This window comes from Motacilla alba, chromosome 2, assembly GCF_015832195.1.
Source record: "Motacilla alba alba isolate MOTALB_02 chromosome 2, Motacilla_alba_V1.0_pri, whole genome shotgun sequence".
Classification (NCBI taxonomy): Eukaryota; Metazoa; Chordata; class Aves; order Passeriformes; family Motacillidae; genus Motacilla; species Motacilla alba.
In genome coordinates, this window is record NC_052017.1 from 143,278,145 (window position 1) to 143,303,057 (window position 24,913).

The 24,913-nt window shown below is 39.3% G+C and overlaps 1 protein-coding gene across 11 annotated transcripts in view; it reads left to right on the plus strand.

Moving 5' to 3' along the window:
- Positions 1-4,815: 4,815 nt before the first annotated feature.
- The window catches only part of EFR3A (EFR3 homolog A), a 76,216-nt gene continuing 56,118 nt past the window's right edge, over positions 4,816-24,913 (plus strand). The window contains exons 1-3 of one of the 11 annotated variants that reach the window (XM_038126734.1): positions 4,839-4,904; positions 9,387-9,439; positions 15,084-15,164. In XM_038126734.1, the coding sequence (XP_037982662.1) occupies positions 15,152-15,164 (13 nt within the window). In that variant the 5' untranslated portion in view covers positions 4,839-4,904; positions 9,387-9,439; positions 15,084-15,151. Of the gene's footprint in view, positions 4,905-5,219; positions 5,355-8,954; positions 9,284-9,386; positions 9,440-15,083; positions 15,165-23,850; positions 24,163-24,913 lie in introns of those variants that run through there. The other 10 variants (XM_038126737.1, XM_038126735.1, XM_038126736.1 and 7 more) reach the window with 10 other exon arrangements.

Consider the following 24,913-nt stretch of genomic DNA (forward strand, 5'->3'; position numbering starts at 1 on the left):
AAGCTGAAATAATGTTATAATGGATTGTAACTGTTCAGCAACTGGATTATTAATGTTCACTAATCCAGCTATTACTCATTTCTGTGAATGAGTACTGAACATTTCCTTATCTCTTTTTCTTTATCTGCAACATTTTACAATTAACATTATCCTTCTCACACAGGTATAAAACCATTATCAGCTTTCTATTATTCCTGCATTATATTGTTATTGGTGTACATTAATTTTTTGGATTTTTTACTTTAATTTTTCTTTAAAACTCCTTGAAGAGCTCATTCTCTTAGAGCATTTAAGGCTAACTAATTCGTTATACCTTTTGAACCTCCATGAGCACTTCAAACTGAAGTACTTTTTGCTGCTTGCTGTAAATACTGAATATTTGATTGCAGTCTTGGGTGACTTAGTAATCCAATCAGAAGAACTGCTGCTGCCAAATTACTCATGCAATTCACATTTTATTATTGGCTGCTGAACAAGATGTTTCAGTCTCACATTTTAGATACTACTCAAGTGAAAGCTCTAAAAGTTCTGCTAATATAATAATCATAGAATCACAGAATGGATAAGGCTGGAAGGGACCCCAGTGGGTCATCTGCTCCAACTTCCCTGCTTAGGCAGGGTCATCCCATAGCATATGGCACAGGATTGTATTCAGACAGTTCTTGAATATCTCCAGTAAGGGAGACTCCACCAACTCTCTGGACAGTCTGTTCCAGTGCTCAGTCACTCACACAGTAAAGAAGTTCTTCCTCATATTCAGGTAGAACTTCCTGTGTATCAGTTTCTGCACATTGCCTCTTGTCCTATTGCTGGGCACCACTGAGCAGAGCCTGGTTCATCCTCTGACATCTCCCTACAGACACTGACAGACATGGTTGAGGTCCCCTCTCAGTTGTCTCTTCCCAAGGCTGAACACGCCCAGCTCCCTCCAATTACCTCTGTTGCCATCCACTGGACTGCTGCAAAATGATGACCATCACTTTTTAAAGAACTGTAAAAGCAGGTCACTTGGGCCCTGGAGTTTTGTGCATATGTGGACCAGCATGTGTCCAAACTGTTGCTCCAGAAGATTTAGGAGATATTCAAGCAAAACTGGCCAGTCCACTTTGATGGGCTTGTGTTATAGTGTGCTTTTTAGTTTTATTAGTATGCTTATTGTTTAATTGGTAATTCTGTAATTTCCTTATGTTGTCCTTTCCCTGCCTTTAGATTGGCACAGGTTTCCCATTTTGTATTTTATGTTTTTAAAACTAGACTTGCTCCCTCATTGTTATTTAGTTAGGAGTTGTTTTTTGTTTGTTACCTAGGTACTCCCTGCCAAGTTTTAAACCCCCTCCCCTTCCCAGTTGTTAACCCCTCGTATACATATCCTTTCCCCACAATTTTCTTTACTCCTCCTTCCATAAAATGCCAGTGTCTCCCTGAACCTGCCTTCCCCCTAGAAACTTCCCTGTCAGTTTTGTGTTCTTTCAAACCCCATTAGTTCACTGAAGCTGTTCTCCCCCTTGAAATTCTTCATTGGTTTATGTATTCCCACCTTGTATTTTACCTCCCGTTCTCCTGATTAGATAAAGATTGTATCCTCCCCTGAGACCTCCCCGCGTTTATAAGCTATTGTTTGCCCTGAGTTCGGGGTCCTGGGACCCTGGGGAGGGGGATTTTGACCATCGAATAAATTTACCCCGGTTCCACCCCAGGACCCGTTCTGCTGTTCTTTTGTTTCTGCACAGCACGTCCACTGGTAGCTGGGATACAGCGGAGCTCGGAAGAGGGGGGAGCTCTGTCACGTCCCTGTCACCATCTAGCCGGGACATGAGACGGGCTTGGGATGAGGGGGTATAAAACCAGATAGTTTGGCTGCAAATTTCCCATGCAGCAATGTTTTATGTATGCAATTCAACTTTTTCCTAATCTTACTGGGTATTTTGATTGTCAGGCTAGATGTGGTCAATGGATCAGGTCCATCTTTCATTGACAGTAAATGAAAAATTGGCATTAAACAAAAAGGTGTCCAGATACTCTCCTGATGTCCTCACTAAAATGAAAAATTATTGTAATTCACAACTAAATTTGCTACCCATTACATAACACATAAGGAAGCTCAAAGAGATCAACACATATATATTCATAGACTACAGCTGTTTCCTCTGTTTTGAAACTGAATTAGGAAAACAGTTGTTTTAAACAGCACTACAATTATGCTAAGGGCTTTATTGACTTTTAATAAGTAATACATACCACATGGTTTATGTAATGTAATAAAATAAGCCTGCTTTGAAACGTATCAGCTATCTTAAAAGAAACCTCATTCCTAACACTATGTTTATTCTGTTATATGAGCTCTGTAAGGTTACTCCATATACACAGATGTGTTTAAAACAATAAAAATGGGGGAAAACATTTTGAAAACCCTCAGAGGATAAAGAGTATTCATCACAGAAACAGTAACTATAATGTCAGGCAACTTAAACTGGTTTCAAACTGTTTTAGGGATATCAGGATGCTACTCACAGTGTTACATTTAATATCTGTGAGCAGTGGCTCCAACCTGGCTTGTTGCTTGTTTTGTTTAGACAACTAGTAAGATCTAGCAATGGCACTAGTTGCCAGCATTCTGCTGGAACCATATGGCATGATGAGAACGTTGGAGCCGGCATGCCCTTATGCACAGAGAAAAGAAAAATGAGACAAATAGCTGGAATGAAACACTTCAGTAAAGAGAGCAGACTGCCTGTAGCTGATGGTTAGAAGGGTGACCTTTGAACTAAAGCTGTGTCTGACAGGAGTTGAGACCATAATAATGCATTTGAATTTTTGGCTGATGAGAAAAAAACCAAAAAATTTCCTTTACGTTTTAGAAAATGAGGAGGATTATTATCACCATCTGTACTTAAAAGACAAAGGGCAAATGTAGATCTATGTAGTTCTGACTGTTGTTGGCAGAAACCTTAAGAAATTGGCTGCTAATGCCAACATGTTCTGCTTTGCAGGCAGCAACTCAATACACATATTTATGGAAGGATGAACGTTCACTTTGTCTTATCACTTTCATTATGTTTGGCCCCAAGAGTTCAAAGCCATAAGCTATATTTCAGAAATGATATAAATGAATAAGAAGGGACTACAGTTTACTCCTTTAACTTGCTCAGTTGCACCCACGTGTGAGAGTCTGTCCAATTTTTGCAAATTAACATGTTTTGGATACTTCTGAAAACTGTGAGACGTGTAGACATCTCACTTCCTCAGTTTCACATTTTTAGGGATTGTTTTCATGGAACACAAGTGAAACACTGATCCTGTTTCTATTATTGGTGAAAGGAAAGTTTCAAGTAGTTTCAAAAGCATAAGAAAATGAAATGCTAGTTTTTAAGAGATGCAACATGAGCGGACCTGAAGTCACTGAAAGACAGAAACTCAACTGGATTGACATGTTCTCCTTTAGAAGGAACTACTACAACAGGAAATGGGTTTTTAGGGCTATAGGCTGGATCGCTGGGCCAAGACCAGTGTATGAGGTTCATCAAGGCAAAGTGCCAGGTGCTGCACTTGGGTCACAACAGCTGCATGCAGCACTGCAGGCTCGGGGAAGAGTGGCTCAAAAGATGCTGGTGGAAAAGGCCCTGGGGAGGCTGGTCAATAGTGGCTGAACACGAGCCAGTGTTTGCTCAGGTGGCCAAGAAGGTCAATGGCATCTGGCCTGTATCAGCAATAGTGTGAGAACACTGACTGTCTCCCTGTACTCAGCACTGGTGAGGCCACACCTCAACTCCTGTGTTCAGTTTTTGGCTCCTGATGGCAAAAATGACATTGAGGTGCTGTAGCATGTCCAGAAAAGGACAACAGTGCTGGGGAAGGGGCTGGAGCACAAGTCTGATAAGGAGCAGCTGAGGGAGCTCGGAGTTTTTAGCCTGGAGAAAGGGAGGCTCAGGGGGACCTTCTCGTTCTCAACAGCTGCCTGAAAGTAGGTTGTATCCAGGTAGGGGTCAGTCACTTTTTCCAGGCATAAAGCAACAGGACAAGAGGAAATGGCCTCCAGTCGCACCACAGGAGGTTCAAGTTGGACATCAGGAAAATGTTTTTCACTGAAAGGGTAGTTCAGCATTGGAAAAGGGTGCCCAGGGAGGTGGTGGTGTGTTCAACCACTGGACTTGGCACTTGGCACCATGGTCTGCTTGACAAGGTTATAGGTTGGGTTCAATGATCTTGGAGGTCTTTTCCAACCTTCACGATTCTGTGAAAGACTTCTGCTTTCCCCTTGTTTGTATGGAAAATCTGGCATCAAAGGCATCCGATTTCGAAGCTGGCAGTATTGTTTCGAGGAAAACAGACCAAGAGATTGTGCTGCCTTAGGCTTCACTGATTTTCAAGGGGGTTTGGCATCACAGTCCGTGCAGGTGAATTTGAACTCCGGTTTCAGGGGAGCGTCCAGCACCGCTCACCCTCTCCTGCCCCTTCCTTCAGTCTATGGCTGAGAGGAGCCCAGCGCCGCGGCCGGGCCGGACCCAGCGGACACCGGCCCCAACTCCCGCCCGCGGCTCCGAGCCGCCCTCACGGCGCGGGGCCGGACACGGGGCGCGGGGAGCGCCGCCCCCAGGAGCCGGCGAGCCCGCGCCGCAAGTCCTCTGGGAGTTGTGGTCCGCCTCGGTGGACTCCGCCCGCCCGGTCCGCGCCTGGCGGGACCCCATGCCCCGGGGCTGTCCCTCCGTGCCATGTTGGGGCGCTTCTTCGTCCGCCGCGACCCCTCAGCGTCCTCTGTGTGTGGGAGAGAGGGGGGAAAAGGAGAGGGAGCCACTCCGGATAGAACTACAGCTCCCGGCGTGCACTGCACTACGGCGCGTCCAACGGGGGGGGGGGGGGGCGGGTGAAGATGGCGGCTGCTAAACCGAGCCGGAGGGGCGGCTGAGGTGAGTTTGGGGCAGCCGGGCAGTGCTCCGGCCACTCGTGTTCACCCTCGCAGTTGCCTCCTCGTCGCGATCTCCCGCTTCTTTCCCCTTCTCCACGCTTGGGTACGAGGAGGACGCACCAGAGGGGTGGGCGCTGAGGGAGTGGCGGGAGGCTCGGGCCGCCAGGCTGGCGCGGGAGGAGAAGCCTCCGGGCATCGCCTCAGCCCGGACCCGCCGTGGCAGCGGCTCGGGCTGTCCCTGTGGGCTGGTCCCGGCGAAGGGCTGGCAGGCTGCCTCTCCTCCGGACGGGTCTGCTCGCCACGGGGGCTCTGGGGACGGCGAGCGGATCCCCCCGCTTTTACCGGGCGGGGCTGTGGCTTTGGGAGTTCCGTCAGCAGGTTTTCCTCTAATGGACCTTAGGACAGCGAGATATGAACTGAACGCAATGCGAATTGACAGGAGGACGACACTGTGAGCTTTCTTGGCTTCGTCTTTAAAGTTAATTGTGCATTACGGAGTCATGCTTTAGGTAGTTGAGGTGTGGGTTCACAAATCCTGTTACTGAAAGCCATAATACAACGTTTATTTTTGGATACATCTGGAAAGGTATCCCGTGGTCCTTTGAGCTGAGATACAAGGAAGAAAATACCGTGGCGTGCATTGTCTCTATGCTGTTGTAGGACTTGTATAGGGAAAGCCCATAACTTTAAACCAGAGTTTTAGTTGCTGCATCAAAACCCATTTTGCTAGCCCAGGTGTTTCACTTTGCAGAGCTACATCAATGTTTGCTTTGCAAACTGAGTAGGTAAGCTAAACCCAGAGTTAACAGCCAAGGCTTTGGGGTTTTATAGATACTTACTTCCTAAAGCATTTGTAATTAAGTATTTTGAAATATTTCTCAAGTAAGTTCAGGACATCTTGCTTGTAGACTTGATGTTAATGCTCTTAAACATATGGTAAAATTTGTTTGAGAAATTGGTGGTTTGGAGTTGAGATCTTGATTGTAGTGCCCTGATAGGCCTAAAGGCTTATCCATAGGTTTTATTTAAGCCTTTTGATAACAATTTTAATATTTGTCTAAAAAAGGCTGCTAGAATGAGATTAATTTCTTATTCAGGAAAAAACTTTACAAAAATTAAAATACAGTTTGTGATTAGACATCTGTTTTAAATGTTGCCAATGTTTGCAGTTCACGATGGACAGTAACTTCTCTCTACTTCTGGTCCAAACTTATGCAGTAGAAAAGAATGAACAAATTTTATATTGCTTGCAAGTTGTAGGTGGTGTGAGAATGCTCACCAAAGCTGGCAATTCAAGTATAATGAAAAGGGATTGCACTTCTAATTACAAAATCTAAATTATAATGAGTATGGGTTAGAAACAGCTTTGGTTAGTGTCAGTGACTTTTAACTGCCCAGGCTGTCTCCATAAGGAAGTAGTCCTTGTAAAGTTACCACACAATTTTTAAACAACTTGGAGATATGTAATTTTTTGAAGTGAAAGCAAATCATGTTTTCTGTAGTTGCATTCAGTCTTGGGTAGGAGAGCAGGGTAGTCTCATTAATGGAGCCAGCTTCATACATGGCATGGCAATTTCCTCTCTAGCTGAGAAAGGTAATTCAGATTAAAGTCAGGTGCTTTCCCAGAATTACACTGTGGTATGTAAATCCATTCTTTATTGCATTTTTTGGGTTCTGGGAATCATAGTTGGAGCTTAACGGTCTATATTTAGGAATGAACATGTGATTTATTAATCTTGCATTGCACTGGCCATTTGCCTACTTTCAAAGCTAAAGGCATTGATTAATTTTTCAAAGAGGAAATATGAGTGGGGAGCTAAGTGATCTATAAAGTAAATGAGCATTGTTTTTTTTAATTTTTCAATTCATCCCTGCATGGCTGTGAGAGGTGCTTAAGCCTCTGCCTTTATTTGGCTTAAATTGGAGGAATGAAAAGGAGCCCAGATGGCAATTTCATTTTGGAGACTCAAAATCAAGTTAAATATTTATGGTGTTACATAATAACATAACAGAGGGCTTACTGGAAGAAAATAGAAAATCTCAGGTATGCTGACTTCTCTTTCTTTACCTGTAGCACAAGGTTATGTAATTTTTTCCCATTTTAGCTCTTCAAAGAGGTCCATTGTATTAGGGCGTACAGGAAAACAATCTCTGCTTTTCTCTTTGGCTTTCAATGCCGTTTCTGGAATCTTGTGATAATAACAAATATTTGTGCTTATTATTGTTATAATATAACAATACTTGTGCTTATAAACTATCCTTTAATTTCAGATCCCGGGTTAGTTAATTAAAAAAAAAAAAGGAACAAACTGTGTTTTTATCCTCGTTGTGATGAACAATAAATTGACATTGGGTTTCCTAGCCAAATAGTGTGAAATCATCTCAAAAGAAAAATGAAAGTTTTTCTTCAGAACAATGATTTTATGTGTCATGCAAGCGTTCCTCTGTCTTTTAAGGTACATTCACTAGCTTTGCACATTGAATATAATTACATTTAGAACTATTGTTATATCCTTAGAAAAAATACAGCGACTCTTAGTCCTCCACAGAAAAGTAGGTGTGATTTTGTTTGCCTTCTTAATATCCAGGAGTCAGTTGCTTTGGTGAAGAAAACAGTTATAGTATTTGATATCCATAAGTTGCATCTGGTGATCTGTCACATGTCACAAATTGACATGGAATGTGTTAAACAGTAAGTGTTAGACTAGGAAACTAAATGGTATCACATGATTTTCCATAGTTCTCTTTTAATTAGCTAAGTTCTGCTTTATCAAATTTCGGGGGGGGGGGGTGTTTCCCTCTTTTGTTAGGTAAAATTTTAGTTCACTGACAAATAGCTGAGCAGACTCACGCTGGGAAGCTTCTTGGTTTAGTTCTGTTCTGCTGCAACAGGTGACAGCATCTGTGGATTAAAGTTTGTCCTAGGCCAAGTGAGACAGTGATTGGAGATTTTATGGGGAGGAAATTGTGTGCTCTGTTTTGCATGTACAGGCCAGGCACCTCCATGTGGAATTTTTGGTCCTGTTACAGATCATAAAATGACCAAAAACCCAGTGAATAATTTTAAAACAGATATTTTCTATATGTTTAGTTGATACAACTTTTCTAGTAATTTCTGCAGAAAACTATTATAAAAATCTTGTAAAAGTGAGTTGACTTTGCTGACCGCAGTGGTTGCGTTTTAGGAAAATGTATTGAATTCCTGATTGCTGGCGGTGGTCAGTAAAACACTCTTGAGTCTCTGGCACTTGACTCCCTGAAACTCTCACCAGGTTCTCTGCTTTTTTATTTTCTTTTATGTCAGTAAATCTGTTTTCTGTAATGTTTCAGCTAGGTCCATAACTACATTTGAACCAGAGATTTTGCTTCTCCATGTGTCTGTTGGACATGACAATCTGCAGCATGTTTCCCTTTATAAAATTACACTGCTTCTCATGCTGCCCTTGGAGAGGGACATACAGCTTTGTAATAGATGGGATATTTTAAATAACTTACTTTGAAGTACTATTTTTAATCCCAGTTGCTGTCAGCAAATTGGAACCTTTAATTGAAATGCATATATGAGAATAAAGTTTATTTTTAGCAACTATGAGCATTGCTTTAATATGTGGTCATTAAAACATATGTTGACCAAATGAAATGTTTATTCTCACATTATTCATCCATGGAATTACAATTTTTTGGTGCATGTATGCATACAATCATTAGCTGAATATCTTTTATTTAAAGATGTATTTTATTTTTGAAGAAAGCAACACTCAGTTTTATTAACTGAGATTTTGTTCTTGTTTGTGGAAGAGTACATTTGTGGGGAGTTTGCTTTTGGCAATTAGTAAAAGCCAAACGCACTGCTTTAATACAGAAAAATCTTCAAATAATTTGCATTTTAGTGCTAATTAAAGGAGCAGTAGATTTGGCTACTTTTATATCCAAAATAGATTGTTGTAACTTCAGACGAGTTCATTTTATGAAAAAAAAAGGCATCAAAAATTGCATCAAAAATCATTTGAGCATCTATTGTGTATAGGAGGTTGCACTCTGATCTAAAATCTGCCTTTTTTGATACTGGGAGGAAAATGCCCTAGAAAGGGCCACACAGGTTTTTCAGTTGTTTTTTGTAGTGTTGAACAGAAGCCTCTCTCAGGCATTTTAAGAGGGAAGTGCTGTGGTTTAGAGCTGAAGTGGAAGTATCCTGTGAGATGTGCAGGATTTATCATCCTAAACAGTCGTGCTTGGGAAGGTCACAATACTCAACAGAAAAATGTTTACTCCAGCATCAAAGGCAAGAACAGAATGACTGCATTTCAGGAACAGGCAAAATTACATCTGGTCTGGTCAGCTAAGAGGATATCTGGATTTCTGTGGTAACAGCCTCCTCTGGTAGCGAAGAATGCTCATTCTGCATGAGTTACTGAGCATATTTGGATGTGAATTGTCTTAAGCTGTAGTCTTGACTTTGTTTTTTTGTTTGTTTTCTTCATAGTTTCTTATGTTTTACAAAATTGAAGACAGATCCCTGATTAACAATGCCTGGCAGTAAGTATTCTTATCTTAAGTACATTAAGACAATATATGTAGGGGTGTTTACTGTTATCTTCTTTGGGGTTTAAAAATTAAAAAAAAAAAAGGAAAAAGAAACATTATGCTTGCTGTCATTTATAAGAATTTTAAGATGTTAATATTATCTAGTCTCTGCCTTTGTAAATCTCCTTATATTTTACAAATAATAATGTGAGCTTTGCATTTGCCTTTTTGATTACAGCTTCACAGTATAACATTGAATTTTGTGATTTAGACTGTGTTCTGAAATAGTTGGATTCAAAAACTAAAAACTATATTTTTGATATTAAAAAAAGCTGTATTTTGATATATTTTTAGAAAATGCCTTCTAGAGTTTATAGAAGATAGAATCCCTATTTAGGATAAAAAGTGATAAGACTTAAAATTTTTGACATTCAAAGTTGAGTGAGATTTTTGAGGCAAATGTTTCTAAGAATCAAAATATTTACCTTCAAGAGTAGCAAATTTCTCTAACTCACAGGACCGAGTTATAAAATGTGTTAGAAAAATATAAATTTAACCTATTCCTTTAATAATTTTTTGCAATTTAGAAAAAATTCTATGTGATCTGTAGTAACATTGTAGTAACATGCTAACACCAGTCTTTGGATAAAGCAATCTGCTTTATCAAAAAAGTTACAGTACCAGTCATACTGAGTGCATTCTGTGGCTTTGTAGTGAATTTCATGGATGCTTAATTTCATGAGGAAGTCTTTGAGCATTTGTTCATTGCTGTAGTTTGTAGTAAGCTGTGACTGTGGGCACTAGAAATGCCTTGCAGTAGTTCTGTGTTGTGTCATTTGAACCCTGGTCATGTAAAATTCCTTACTGTAAGTAAGATGGGTCACACCTGTCCTGTGAAGGAGTGAGTGGAATTTTTTAACCAATTAAACTGGAAAAGTAAGTTTTGGGGGTTTTTGTTTGGTTGGTTGGTTTTTTGGTTTTGTTTTTGTTTTATTTAAATCAGATGTGCTTATGCTTGGGGTCATTAATACCAGTGCAAGTAGAGTTTGCATTACTGCAGTCAGATGGGAGTTAAAGGAGACCAAAAGAACTGATTGCAGTGTTTATCTGTGCAAGACTCAGAACTACACAGCCGTTTATTTATCTTTGCTTGTATTAATGAGTGTAACTGCTTGGGTGAAGGAAAGGAAACCTAACAGGCGTGTGCATTGCAATTCTTGTGAAATAACAGTATTTTCATAATATTTTACTTCCAAAAGTTATGGCAGTGAAGAAGTACAATGGGATTTTAAGGCAAACAGGCATCCTTTTGTGGCTGGTTGAACTTTTAATCAGTAGAGATAGAGCCTTCCAGAATTCAGCTCTGTTGCATGTGGAAAGGAAATGTTCTGCCTGCTAATTTAGGCTTCTCTAAAGGTTCCATAGCATTCTTTCCAGAGCATATTGATGAAACAGGCTGCTGCTACAGTGTTACTTTGAAATCTTAAAGTATCTGTCCTTGAAATCTGAAAAACTCTGTTGTTTCTAAGGAATGGGGGGGCTTGTGTGTTGTTTTTATTTTATTTTATTTTCACATGAAGTTCTCTCATCCCTCACATCAAAAAGTGCATTGACTGTCTTTAGGAATAAAAGTTATTCCTAAACAAAAGGCTGTTACAATGAGATATTTTCCAAAATGTTTTCTGTCATGTTACAATGAGTTCTTTACAAATTAAGTAGAAAAATAGTATCTAGTTAACAGGAGATGTTGATGGAGTTTTTGGGTCATACTGACAACCAACTTCCTTATCCCCTATTGTCCTGCTTTGTTTCCTGGGTCTGCGTAGCAGTTCTTTGTGGTAACTTTATCCCTCCCCTGCTTAATACAGTAGTTGCATGAATGTGTAGGTCTAAAGGCGGTGTTCTGGAATATCATGAGAGATCCAGATGACTGGTATTACATAAAGACTGAGTAAAAGCTTAATTAGTCTTGCTGAGGAATTCAGCTGTACCTGGTGATACTTTAGAGGTCACTGTTGAAGTTACTGTGTGTGAAACATTGACAGGACAATATGCTTTTTAACTGCTTCAATATTAACTGTGGAAAAATTGGCATTAGTCAGAACTGGGCTGTGGTACTGAGAGGGGGGAGATGAATAAAGGCCATGAGCCAGAGGTGATGGATGCTCTTCTCTTTCAGCCTCAGCTCAGCCATGGCTGCTGGGCTCTGTATGAGTTGTTCATTGCATATTTGAATTACAACATTTTCTATCGATGTTTCTGCTTAGCAGTCCCACTTAGGAATGAAGGAATTTAGTGCTGCATTAAGTCCTAAAAAATGTTAAGATTTTAGACTCAATGCAGTTGTAATAGCCCAAATAGATAATTTTCAGTCTGCTCTCTTCACCTTGAGAAGTAAAAGAGCTTGGCTTTGACCAGCCATGACATGGCATTTGTGTTGACATCTGCAGTGGAGATGTGGTGCTCTATCATTGCTGCAGCACTTGGATCAATTTTGCCAAGGTGTAGCTTTTCCCTGTTTTTTTTATGTTTAACTTTATGTTACAAGTTTTTCTTGTGCGAACAGCATGGATATTGATGCAAATGGTTACAGACATGGATGGTGTCTTCAGCTGAAGCTGAAATGCAAATTCTGAAATGTTGAGGAAGCAAATGTGTTTTCTCATTTCTGATAGAGTCCAGTAGGAGTAGGTTTGAACCGCAGGTGTTTTAGTAACTGTTTAAGGTGTGCTTTATCACAAAGAAACTGTGGAGTAAAAGGTTAAATAGTGCTTTTAATTAAAAGTGAAGCCAAAGAATATATAGCCAGATAGCCTCTGCAGTAGAGGCTGTATGTATTTCTCACTTGCCTCATGTGCTCTCAGTTTCCCTGTTGAATAATTTGTGCAGATAATTTCATTTAGCATACTTCTGTAATGGAACATGGGTGGTTTTGGTAGGTTTTTTTATTGGCTGCATTTGGATTGAAGCATTAAAAATGCTTCTGCTAAGGAGAAAAAGCAATAGCTAAGTCATATCAAAATATTTGTTGAAGACTCTCTTTTTGAACATTATGTTCTGCATATTCACACTTAATCAGATGTTTGAAAAACAGCTTGGTAGATAATGAGGTTTTTCTTTTCTAGAAACAGCTAACCTAGTTACTGGATGTATTCCCTGACTTCAGTGAAATGTTTAACTTAAAAGGTAGCTTTTATACTAAAATGAAATCACTTGAACTAGAAGAATTATACGTGGCACAGGTGAGAGCACCTGTTGACTATAAAAATATATTTTACTTGTGGTAGCTCTGTATGTGAATTTTTTAACCTTTTTCTTAGCTTATTTTTTTCTCCTTTGGCTTATGCCATTAGCATACCTATATCTTTGGTTTTCAAGGTTTTGTTAATAATAATTGTTAGTTAAATTGTTTTTAACTGATTAGCAGGTCCCAGGTCCTTATGGCTGACTCTAACGTATAAATTAAGAGAACAAATAAATAAAAATAAGGATTTTGCCAAATGTAATGTTCCCACATTTTTCCTTTGATTTATGGCTGTGAAATGTAGTATATGAACACCTCCCACACTCTTCTGTCAGATATTTGTTGGTTGAAAAGAGACCATTCTGGTTTAAGAGGTACATATATATTAGTTATGTGGAAAATATTCCATGATTTGGCCTGTTCTTGGTTGCTGTGAAGAGACAGTTTTGGTGACTTCACAATGGCTCCAAGCATGCTCGTTAAACTACATAATATTTTGTTTCCTTGGCCTCCCAAACACCATGTGGCTTTTTGCCCCTTGTCTGTGCAGAGGTAGCTCCTCTGACAGCAGGTGGAGGGTGCTGGTGGCTTCCCTGCTTTGTGCAAGTTGAAAACAAACAGAAGATGGAACAATTGAGTAGTGCTTGTCAGTTTCTGTATTCATGCATGCTGCTTCTTTCCTGGTGTTACTTCATGGTCTTTAAACAAATAAGAGACCCACTCCTCCCTCAACTCAAAAATACCTATCAAACTTTAAAAATTATAATTTTCTATGTGGCTAGAGTTTTCTTGCCAAGTGTAGGAGGGAAAACAGCGCTTGAAATGGAATTTGATATGAGTGAATTCTTAACTGGCATTTAACATTTTTAACACATTTTAAGAGGCAGATGACTTCCTTATTTTGGTTTCTCCCCTCCCAACAATTTTGGGAATATAATTCATTTGTGTTTTGTGATTCTAGTTTTTATTGTGTGTGTATAATAAGTAAGTATTAACAAGATTGGTAATGGGAAGGGAAGATTTATCACCCTGTGAAATAAAATTCTGAAATACCAGTGACTGGAGCTGTGTTCCTAAATGTGTCAATATAAATATTTCAAGGACTAAGCTTTTGAATGTTTTTAGTGAAAATCAAGCCATAGTTCTCATTAATTACTGTCTCCACTCTTTCCATCCATCATACCTTTTTTCCTCATCTGGAATATATTTCTCATGTAGCCTTCACACTTTACAATGGGACCTGCTACTTAATAAAGCACTTTTTGTAATTTCTTAGTTTATTTTTTAGGTAGGAGAAACCCTCTTAGTTTAATGATAGCATTATGGACTACTTAGAACAGTGTTAAATAGGTTATCATTCTGTAACATTTTCATATTTCAGCTATTACAGAAAAGTTACATCAGGGGGTGTCTGGAATTTTCATTTGCTGCTTGATTCTGGTATTTTAGGATGAGACACATCGGAGGCCCTGTATCATGTCCTTTTCAACTACTAACCCTAGGGACCACAGGAGCTTGGAAAACAGCTGCCTGGGGAAGGTCATGGCTTTGGGCTTCCTTTGGCAGTTTGCCACTTGCTAGGACTAGGCCAGAAAAGGGAAATAACTGTATTTCAGAATGTCTGTAACTGCTGTAATGCTATGGTCGCAGAATATATAATAGATTCTTTGCATAATAATGTGCAAGAAATGCATTTAATACGAAAACAGCTACAGGGTTTTTTTTCAGCTGATTTTTAGGTGACTGCTTTGAAAAGAAAAAGTAGTAACTTTGCCAAATGCATCCTTGATTTAGCTAAGAAAAGAAACAAAACAGGAACTTGCAGCTGGAAAACTGTAGCTCTTTGTGCATGTTTGTTTAACTCATGGTACCACAACTTTGTGTGCAACCAAATTGGTGCTTCCTTATTTAATGAATATGCATGGATTTCTTTGGGACTTGTTGATTTGGAGCAAGTGTTCCTTTTGTTGTTTTTTGTTAGCTGTATTTCTCTGTACGCATCATCCTAGCCCCGTTTGGGAAAGTTAATGTTGAGGAACAGTTCCATAGAGAATCAAAACCACTCATATTAAGACAAGACGTGATGAGTGATATCATATTATCATCATTCACCCTTCCATTTCTTCCATTTGTTTTGGAACACACTTTAATATGCCAAGAAATGAACAATGGTATTTCATCCATTCCTTGTTAAAACCTGAAGAATTATTTTTTTCAGTTGTTGTAACTGCTGTATGCACAGTCTGGGCATCTAACACAAAAATGAAATTCTTTAGAGATGAGCTTCATTCGGTGCCCATCAAAGCATTTGTGTGCTTTCAAACTGTACATGGACATTTCCCCAGATATTAAAATGTAGCTTAGTAATTTTTTGGGGCTTTATTAAAATATGGCTGTCGTTGTTATTTACAGAAATGGCTTTGCAGCTATCATTCGATTAATCTTCATGTGCAGCCTTGTTTGCTATTGATTTCTGAATCATGGGACGAAAGGGTAAGAAGGCTCATGCTGATTGTGCATGCAAGTGTCCTATTTTTTTTGTGCATGACAACAAAGCAAAATTGATTTTGGGGAGTGGGGGTAAGATTTCCATTATTCAATTAAATGCATGTCTCTGGAAAAGCCAGGGTGAACTCCTTTTAAAAGAAGTGTTTTGGCTTTCCCTTTCCTTTATATATGGACTTTCCTTCCAACCGGTAGCCCTTATGAACCTCAGTAGCTCTCTAGGGAATCACGTTCCTTGTGGATTGCTGAAGATGAACATGATCTGTGTACACCACTCTTGGCTTTCAAAGAATGCTATTTCAGTTCTAGGAAATTACATTATTCAAGATTAATTCATGCAGGAATTAGACAGAAATTAATAAGAGGCGGTATAGGTAAATGAATGAAACTCTTCCAAGTCTGCTGAGAGTTCAGGAAGCATTTGGACAATGCTCTTAGGCACACAGTGTGATTCTTGGGGCTATCTTGTGCAGGGCCAGGAGTTGGATTTGCTCTTTGTTGCAACCCTTTGTAGTCAGAATATTCTACAATTCTATGATTCCTAGTCTAACACCTTGTAGACCCCAAGACTTCAAAAATAGTTGGTGCTTGTGTAACTCGTGTCCCGGCTTGAGGACTGTTAAAGGTCTCAGTCCTTTCATTTTTCAAGAAGAGCACAGTTGTGATTCTAAATTGTACTTGGACCTGTTATGGTATTTTGTTGATAACAGTCTGTACTTTGGCTGGAAATGGGCACCCTGAGTCTTTAATTGTGCTTTGAGAATGCTTACTCATTCCTTAGTAAGAGAATGAGAAAGGAATTCCAATCTAACACTAAGCTAAATAATTATGCTAAATCAGTGCTCCTTCCTGATACTTTAGTAAAGCTGTTAATACCAAGTCAGGGAAGATAAACCTTCATGGGTATTTTGTTAGAAGTGCACTAACAAATACCCAATAATTTATGCTATTAAATTTTTTTTCCTGTGTTCGTTAAACTAGAATGTAACTTCATAATGGTTAGAAAAGAACTTTAGGATGATGATACCCTATTTGTGAACTTTATGTGTTATAAAACATGAATAGTTATAATTGATCTGTGTCTGACATGACTGAGCTGGCAGAGTTCTCTTGTCTCATAATAAATGCAGTGCAGGCTGTTGTCAAGACTTTCTATGTGTTTGTGGTTTTTCTATTAAATGAGTTTGTGATCCATTACTGACATTGGTTTAGACATGAGCTTGAAGTTCCTCAGAAAAGACAAAACATAATTTTTGCAAATTGAGTCTGATGTTGGAATTGCAGTGTGGTTAGAAGTGCTGGTTGTGGGCAAGAACTGCTGGATTGCTGCAGATGCTAGTGAGCCTGTGTGCTCACAGATGTCCTGTCTGGTTTCTACAGAAAGCTGAGACACTCAAGATTTACTGCTTAACAAGATGTATTTATAAAACTACTTCTTTGTGTCTAGAAGCAAAGCTGCCTGTCTCCTCCACTGACCATCTTCTAGACTGGCCCATTCAGTCTGGTAGGAAACAGAAGCTGTGGTGGAAAAGGGACCTACACAGTCTTTAGGTACTGAAGGTGCCCAGAAGAGCAAATCCACTGTGTCTGTGTTCTCTCTAACTCTTTAGATATTACAGGAGGGGAGAAATTGCTTTTTAATCAGCAGGGATATGTGGTTCTAGATAGGGATATGTTCCAACCTTATATCCCACTGCTTGGGACAAGAGCTGCATTTCAGTTCTTGGGGGAAACCTAAATTCAAGATGAAGTACTCTTTAGAGCTAATGGGAAAGATAACAGAGAATATTTTATCATTCGTATTGACCTAGAAGGAGAGGTTTTTTTCGGTGAAACTTAAAACCTTCATGTCTATGTTTAAAACTGTGTTGCACATACTTCTATTTGCTGATTTGTTTAAAAGCTGCTCTTCTGTGAGGGCAGGATGAATGAGGTAAAACTGCTTGCAGGGAAGGGAAGACATGAAAAATGGAGTGTATTGGTGGCTCCAAGGCCCTGTTCTTGATAATATATAAAGCGATTTTTTCAAATTTTTGATTCCATATTCTTTTAATGTTCTTTTTCTTTTAATGGAGACATGTATGTTTCCAAGTCCAAATGGCAATATCTCATTTTGTAAATGCTTTCTGGGAAAGTCAAACAGCTAGGAATAGACACAAGCAGAGCGCTTAATTGAAGATTGGCTTCAGAATTAAAATTCTTGTTTAAATATCACCAAAGTATCCTCTGTGACTGTTTTTCAAAGTAACATTACAACGTTTTTGTTTAGCATTTTATTTTTCATTAATGTCTGTACATTTTAACACTTTTGTTAGTGAACAGGATCAGAGGCCTTGTCATGTTTTGAGCTCTATTTGCCTCAGCAGAACTGCTGCACTGTTTTCTCAGCATAAATATCACAGTATGGTTCTAGATTCACAGAAGCACTTTCATCTACTGTTATGTTACTTTCTGTGTATATTGTATATGTGTGCAGGAAATAAATGTAATGTGGTCTTGAATTACTTGTGAACAGAACATTTTTTTTTTAATTAGGAAGTGTTTTTCAAAATCTGTACAAATTTATTGAAGCCTGTAGCTGGGTTTGCTTAAATAAAGGTAAAACTTGTTTTTGAAGCTCTGGCCATGCTTATATTGCTATTTGAGATGTTTTAATAGAAGAAAGGATCTATAGAGCAACACTCTCTTACATGTCCTATAAACAGGTCAGTGCTTTGTGTTGAACTAGTTAAAATCTAGTTTCCTGAGCTAAGCTTACCTTCTCCATTAACTTTGAGGGCTCCGTAGAGAAGGCCTGTGAACCTTTGCCTCCTCATCATCAGGACTTTTAATCATGACATAATTAATCACTCACAAAAACCTCCTCGTGCCTTGTTTTTCAAGTGGCAGTGTGGTATCTACTCCCCTGGTCTGTTCCAGCCCTGTGTGTTTGGGCAGGTGAGCTGCAAGGCGCCATTGGGTAGGAATGGAGAATTAAATCCTCCCAGCCTACGCACTGCAGCCATAGGACACCTGCAATGAGGAGATGACACAACGGTTCTGAGCATCCATCTTTCTAAGGAAAAAGATGGGCAGCAGCATAAGATTCTGGAAGTTCTTACCACTACAGCTGTCTTCCTTCCCTGTGGATTGGATTAAGAAAGCAAACTGTATCATTTTAAGGAAATGGAAAAATTATTTATGTGGCTTTACATTCAGGTTTTTCAATGTGCAAAGCTTTAGGTGCTTCCCTTAGAAGAAGTTTTGAAACCCTGGGCACTTGCTGACCAGTTACTCGCTGGTTTGAAGTGGGCTTGTTGTCTGTAGGGCAGGTGATAGTTTATCAGTGCTATCCTTGTAGCTCTCTTCACATAATAAAGATGTGCAGTATTGACAAAGTCTTCATAAAATTCTAAAAGTAGAGAGTGTTTGACACGTTTCTATCAGTTTCTTGGTGTAGGGAAGCAACAGTTTCCAAAGCAGAAGACACTACTCTGTAATGCAGATTTCAGTTGACCAAGAAGATAAAACCTTAGACATTTTGGCAACTTTCCTATGTATCAGGAGCCATGCCAGTTACTTTGGGGATGCTGAACCCTGGAATTAAAACAACTGCTGAAAAGCAGAACTGTTTATGGTGCTTGTGTTCTGAGATGCCAAGTAATCCCTATGTGCTGCTACCCTAAGCTTGAGAACTTAAAGGTTCTGTTAACTGTAACTCCTAGAGTTGAATCTAGATCTGTGCTCTTGTCCACCTTCCCATTGATTCCCCTCTCATCCTCATGTATACAAGGGGGTGTTCCTCTAAAGGCAGTAGCTTAATCCATGTGAATTCCTGTAGCAAAACAGAAGTGAGTAGCAAGTGTTAAAATAATTCTTTTCCTTGCTGGAAAAGAGGGCTGTGTCCACTAGTATGAGGAAATGCAATGGAAGGGGAATTGTGGGACATCTAGACTAGAAATTTTAAGACTAACTGGGCATGGGCGGAAAAGCACAAAGAAAGTCCCTGTCAGCAGTCTGCTGTGCTGCCTGGTGTTGGAACTGAGAAGAAAATGTCTGACCAGTTCAAGCATCTGGAGGGCATTCTGCAGCCTGGACTTAGTCACCCAAGTACTGAGCCTTTTAGACAAGTATATGTATTTTTACCAGTAGTTGGCCAACCTACTGATGAGAAGTGCAGTTTGAAGGCTCCTGAGGCAGACAGTGACCCTTTTGGAATAGTTTTACCTCTGGCAACCTTCTAGAACTGCTTCTTACTCTAGAACTGCTCTGGCCACCCTGGAGATAAGCTAAGTGCTGCTTGGCCTGTTACCTTTCAACCATGCCTTGTGTAGCGTCTTTACTTCAGTGTCTGTCTCAATCCAGAGGTGCACCAGCCTCTTCTGGTGTTGTGTTAGATGTTTCTCCCTAATCTGCCACAAACAGGGAACAAGGTGGTAGGAGAGGTGCAGGTGTTGCAGCCCCTTTTCTCAGTGGAGAGTTAAGCAAGTTAGGTGGCTTGGCCTTTGAGCACATACGACATTTACAGTGCTCTTCTCTGTCACCTGCAACTGTCTTCTGCACCTGGCAAGTGTTCACAGATGCAGCATTCTGAAAGTGACTCATCTGGGTAAGAGAATAGCTTAGGGTCAAGGTGAAAGCAGTCTTTGAGCTGAATTGTCTGGAGCTCAGAGGCTGCTTCTATGCCAGGATCGTCACTGTGCTGGGGATTTTCCATTCTCTGGTACCCATGGATGTTAGGAGGAGCCAGGCATTTGGACAAGCAGATAGAGGGGTTAAAGTAGCAGGAGTAGAACAAGGTCACTGTGATAATGCCTATCCTTCTTTACTTCTTTTATTCAGAATTTAATAGTAGGTAAAGAAAGTTCTGCTGGCTCAGTGTGTTACTGGATGTGCACAGTGGGTGTTTGTCAGTGTCAGGAGTCTGCTCCATGCTCTGCTTTTTGCCTAGGTGGAGGAACTATAGCAGTTCATGTCTTCAAAGATCACACAAAGCACTATGAGCCTCTCTTTCACTGTCTCCTTTAGTCCAGTCATTTATTTACATCGCATTTTTCACTGATTTATGAAACACCTTGTTATGAAATCAGTATTTGTTTAGAAATAAAGGTACGATCAAACAAAAACTCTGTGTTTTTTTCTGTCCACTGGATTTATCACCTAGAACTCATTTCCCAATTGCAAACCAAATACTGAAGGCAGGAATGAAAGTTGGATTTTGCCTGTTCATTTTTTTCCCCCGAACAGATTATCAATGCCAGAGGAAGAGGGGTCAGGGAGATTTATGTAAATGTGTCTTTCTTGTCTCCAAAAGTCTCTTTTTTGTATTGCTTCAGTGATAAAAGTCAGAGAAGTAAATGACATTGGCCAGCTTAGTAGGAATGTAAGTAAGGACAGGAATTAAGAAGCAAAACTCATATCATAGAGCTTCTTCCACTGGAACCAGATTAGTTTTAGGTAATTTTAATGCTGTATTAAAAATAGAGAGTGACAGTACTATCTCAAAGCTGGAAAGGAAGAGGCTGTGTTGAGGAGAACAGAAATGAGCAAGTAAAGCAAAGTTACTACATGAAACCAGCAAAGGTGAGGGAAAGGAGAGATAGTATGGAAACACTGGCCAGTGGTGGAACTTAAGGAATGCAACTGGAGAACCTGATGTAATGGAAAACTTTCTTTTAATGCATTAGAAGTCTGCAAAACACACTATCCCAAAAAGAATATCTTCCCAGGGAATTTGTTCTAATTGCTACTGACTCTGAAAAGAATACTTCGTTGAAGAAGCTTGGTAGTGAGCATTATTTAACTAGCTTGGGGGTCTTTCCTACTTCTTATTAGTAACTTTACGTGAATTGTCATTTCTTGCTTTCATAAAAAAGTTTACATTCAAATTATTTTACATGCTTTACACCATAGCAGAATGTGCATCTCTCCATGCTGATTCCAGCACACAGTGCTACGGGTTTAGAGAAGAGTGGCTGGAAAGCTGTCAGAAAAGGACTGGGAGTGTTGGTCAATAGTGCCTGAACATGAACCAGTGTGTGCCCAGGTTACCAAGAAGGTCAGTGGCACCTGGTCTGCATCAGCAACAGTGTCACCAGCAGGACCCGGACACTGACTGTCCCCCTGTACTCAGCACTGGTGAGGCCACACCTCAAATCCTGTGCTCAGTTCTGGGCCCCTCACTGCAAGAAAGGCATTGAGGGGCTGGAGCGTGTTCAGAGAACAACAGAGCTGGTGAAGGGTCTGGAGCACAAGTGTGAGGGAGCACAAGCTGAGGGAGCTGGGGCTGTTCAGCCTGGAAAAGAGGAGGCTCAGGGGAACCTTACCCCTTTCTACAACGGCCTGAAAGGAGGCTGTACTCAGATGGAGGTCAGTCTCTTCTCCCAGGTAGCAAGAGACAGGACAAGAGGAAGTAGCCTCAAGTTGCACCAGGGGAGGTTTAGATTGGGTATTAAGAAAGTAATCTTCACAGAAAAGGTGGTTAGGCACTGGGATAGTCTGCCCAGGGGAGTGGTAGAGTCACCATCCCTGGAGGTGTTCAAAAAACACCTGGATGTGGCACTTCAGGACATGGTTTAATGGTGAACATGGTGTTGGTGCTGGGTTGATGGTTGAATTTCATCATCTTAGAGGTCTTTTTCCAACCTTAATGATTATATTATGCCAGTTTAAAAGAACTCTTGAAGTCATATCACACCAGAATTATCTTGAACTTTTTAGCTTACTGTGAGAAATTTTAAGCAGAAAGCTGTTTTTTTTGGTGTTGTTTTCATTTGTTTCAAATAAACTGAGCACCAAAATATTTTTTAAAAATAAATGTAGGATTGTCAAACCTAGGTATGGATGGAATCTTCCCCATTAGGTGTTACTGCGACTTTGCTGTCATGGGGGCCAAAAGTTCATATCACAAGATGAATATCCTGTTCTCAAGAGAAAAATTTAATCTGCATGTTGGACATTTTGTTGGGTGCATTTTGGTGGAGAGAGGCTGGAAACCAGGCACTTAGAAGTCAGCTGGCTTTGGGTGAGGGGAGGCTCATGTGGGGGATGAGGATTCATCCTGTCTAAATGCTGAGCCCACTGTGCCCTCTGGGAGTGCATTCCAGGGACATTGCAATGGCTGATCAGTGCGTCCTTACCGCAGTTGCTCTTTTTATAGCAGGTTGAAGAATATTTTTAATTAACTCCCTTATATGGCTGGAATAATTTCCTTGTTATAAAATGTCTGATCTCTTTTTCATAGTGGAATGAGAATACCCTTGAAAGTCATTTTAGTTCTGAATTAAATGCATCAACTGATATGAACAGTTCAGAAATAACCCAGTATAGTAAGTGGTTATAGTTAAAGTGTTGTTTTATGCACTTTCATTAGGATATTTGAAAGAAATTTATTTTATTTATATTTCTCATCTCAGATACTGAAAAATAGGTAAAATGAAAGTTTAATGTATTATGGTCAAATAAAGTTTTACATAGTTATATTTAAGTACATTGAACAACCAAATATACTTTTAATATTGCTGTGTTGTTTGATATTAACAAAACATGCATTTTTCTCTTCTATGTTAATTACACCATTTTTTGATAGAATATGATTTTTTTAAAAAAGCTTTGATGATTGCAAATAAAGTTAGGGATGACCACATCCAAGCTTGGGACATAAAAATATTCAGTTAGTGAACATCAAATCTTGCTTCAGGGTATTAATGCTCTGTAAACAGTTCACAACAACATTAGACAACATGACAAAACTATGGAAGAAATTCCAGCATTAGATAAAAGAGATGATTTCTTTTCCTAGGTTTTGATAGAAGAAAATGTGGCAGTTTTAAATTCAACTGGCAGAACATAGTCTATTGTATTTAAATCCACCTTGAAACTTTTGTTTTCCTGTAATTTTTTATGAGTAAGATATAGCACAAATACTCAGACACACTATTTTGAAATACAGCTTTATTGTAATGCGATTTTTCTAATTTACATCGTAGGGTTTCCTGTGGTAAATTATGTGGGGACACTTTCTGTGCAGCTCAGTGTTTTCTCTGAGTTTATTAGCATTAATCTTTTAAGTGTTGAATTGGTATGGAATTTTTATGTAGTGGAAATTGTTAGCTAATTTTTTTTTATTTAAAACAGTACTTGTCATTTCCAGGCTTTATAAAAATGTCTTTATGCAAATCCTGTATTTGTGTATCCCAAGTGGATGTAATGTAGGAAGTGAAACAATAAAATGCTGAGAATTAATGGGGAGCTGGAAAGTAACTTCAGAATTGCTGAAAATTGATATTCTACCTGATGGATCATAACCATGTTAATGATTTAAATTCTGTAGTCCTTGCTTCCTAAACTAGCAAGTATTATTAGAGATAATGTTAATTTCATTATTTTTAGGTTGTTTCTTTAATCTTAGATGTAAACTTTTCTGTTTAAAAGAATCTTTTTGGTCTGTGGTCTGCCTTAAATACATTACTCTGTATCTGTTCTCCAGGAAGACCAAGCGAGTAGGTTTTGCTAAAATATTTATCACTCTACAGTGACATGTGGCAGCTGTCTCAGGATAGTTTTACCTGAAACTATATGGATTTTTTACTTCTAGTCAGAGAAATAATGAACTGTGTGTTCCAGGCAAGTTGAAGTAATGAACCTGTCTGTGCAGTTTCATTGGAGGAATGTGTGTGAATCACACATTGACAATAGATCTTCTATTCTTTTCTCTTTTTCTGTGCCTGGCCTTGTTAACAGAATTTGATACCGAGGTTTTTCACGTGTTTGGTGGCTTTATGCAGATGTCACTGAGCTGATCAGATAAGCTTACAGTGTTGCAGAGCTCTCGGGAAGTAACCGCAGCTATGCGAGTGTGAGAGAGCGCATTTCTGGGAAAGGAGTCAGTTCCCCGAGAGTGAATTCATATCCAGGATGAGGCAGTATATGCAAGTTCCAACTGTTGAGCAAGAAAAAGCCTATGACTATAATTCTGCTTTTGAGCCGAGGCCATGTATGTGTTTGGGTAGGTGAAATTACCATTTTCTAATGGCGGGGGCTGTGTCTTACTGCTCTTGTGTAGAATAAATATGTGTAAAAAGAAGTACCTGTGCAGCTGTTAAATGTGTACAGTCATAACATGAAAAATGCAGATTATTGGGTTCTTTAGCAGAAGAGAATGTGCATGTTTGTACTTGATAAAAATCCCGCTATTGGAGAAGCAAACAATATATTTTAAACCTTATACATTAACTATCATGTTACATTGCAGAATTCTCTGTAGATATTGCTTTAACCTTTTTATATTGCTTTAACCTATATATTTACTTGCATAAAATGATGTAAAGATGTGTGCAAGGGGGAGGCCATTGAAATATAAATTTTGTCTTACATTAAAAAGGAATTTCTATAGGATTTTTCCTCAATAAACCTGTGCAAAATGGAACAGGTTTTTTTGGTTTATGGTTTGGTTTTTTTTTTTTTAACCTCTGTTCTGTAGATCTACAAAACAGTCTATTTATGTGAAATTAATGTGTTTATTCAAATAAATTTTTATCTGTGTTGAATTGGTATCCAAGAAGTAGGGAATCCATTTTCAGTTACTCAGCTTCTATCCATCTTTGACAGGATTCATCTTTTTTGGTCTATGTAGTAAAATGTTCCTAAATTTTATGGGTTACTTTTAATGTAGTTTGTTGACTTGATCTTGTGGGGATTTTGTTTTGTTGTCTTTTTTGTTGTTGTTGTTGTCATTTTTAAAAAAATATTCATACATT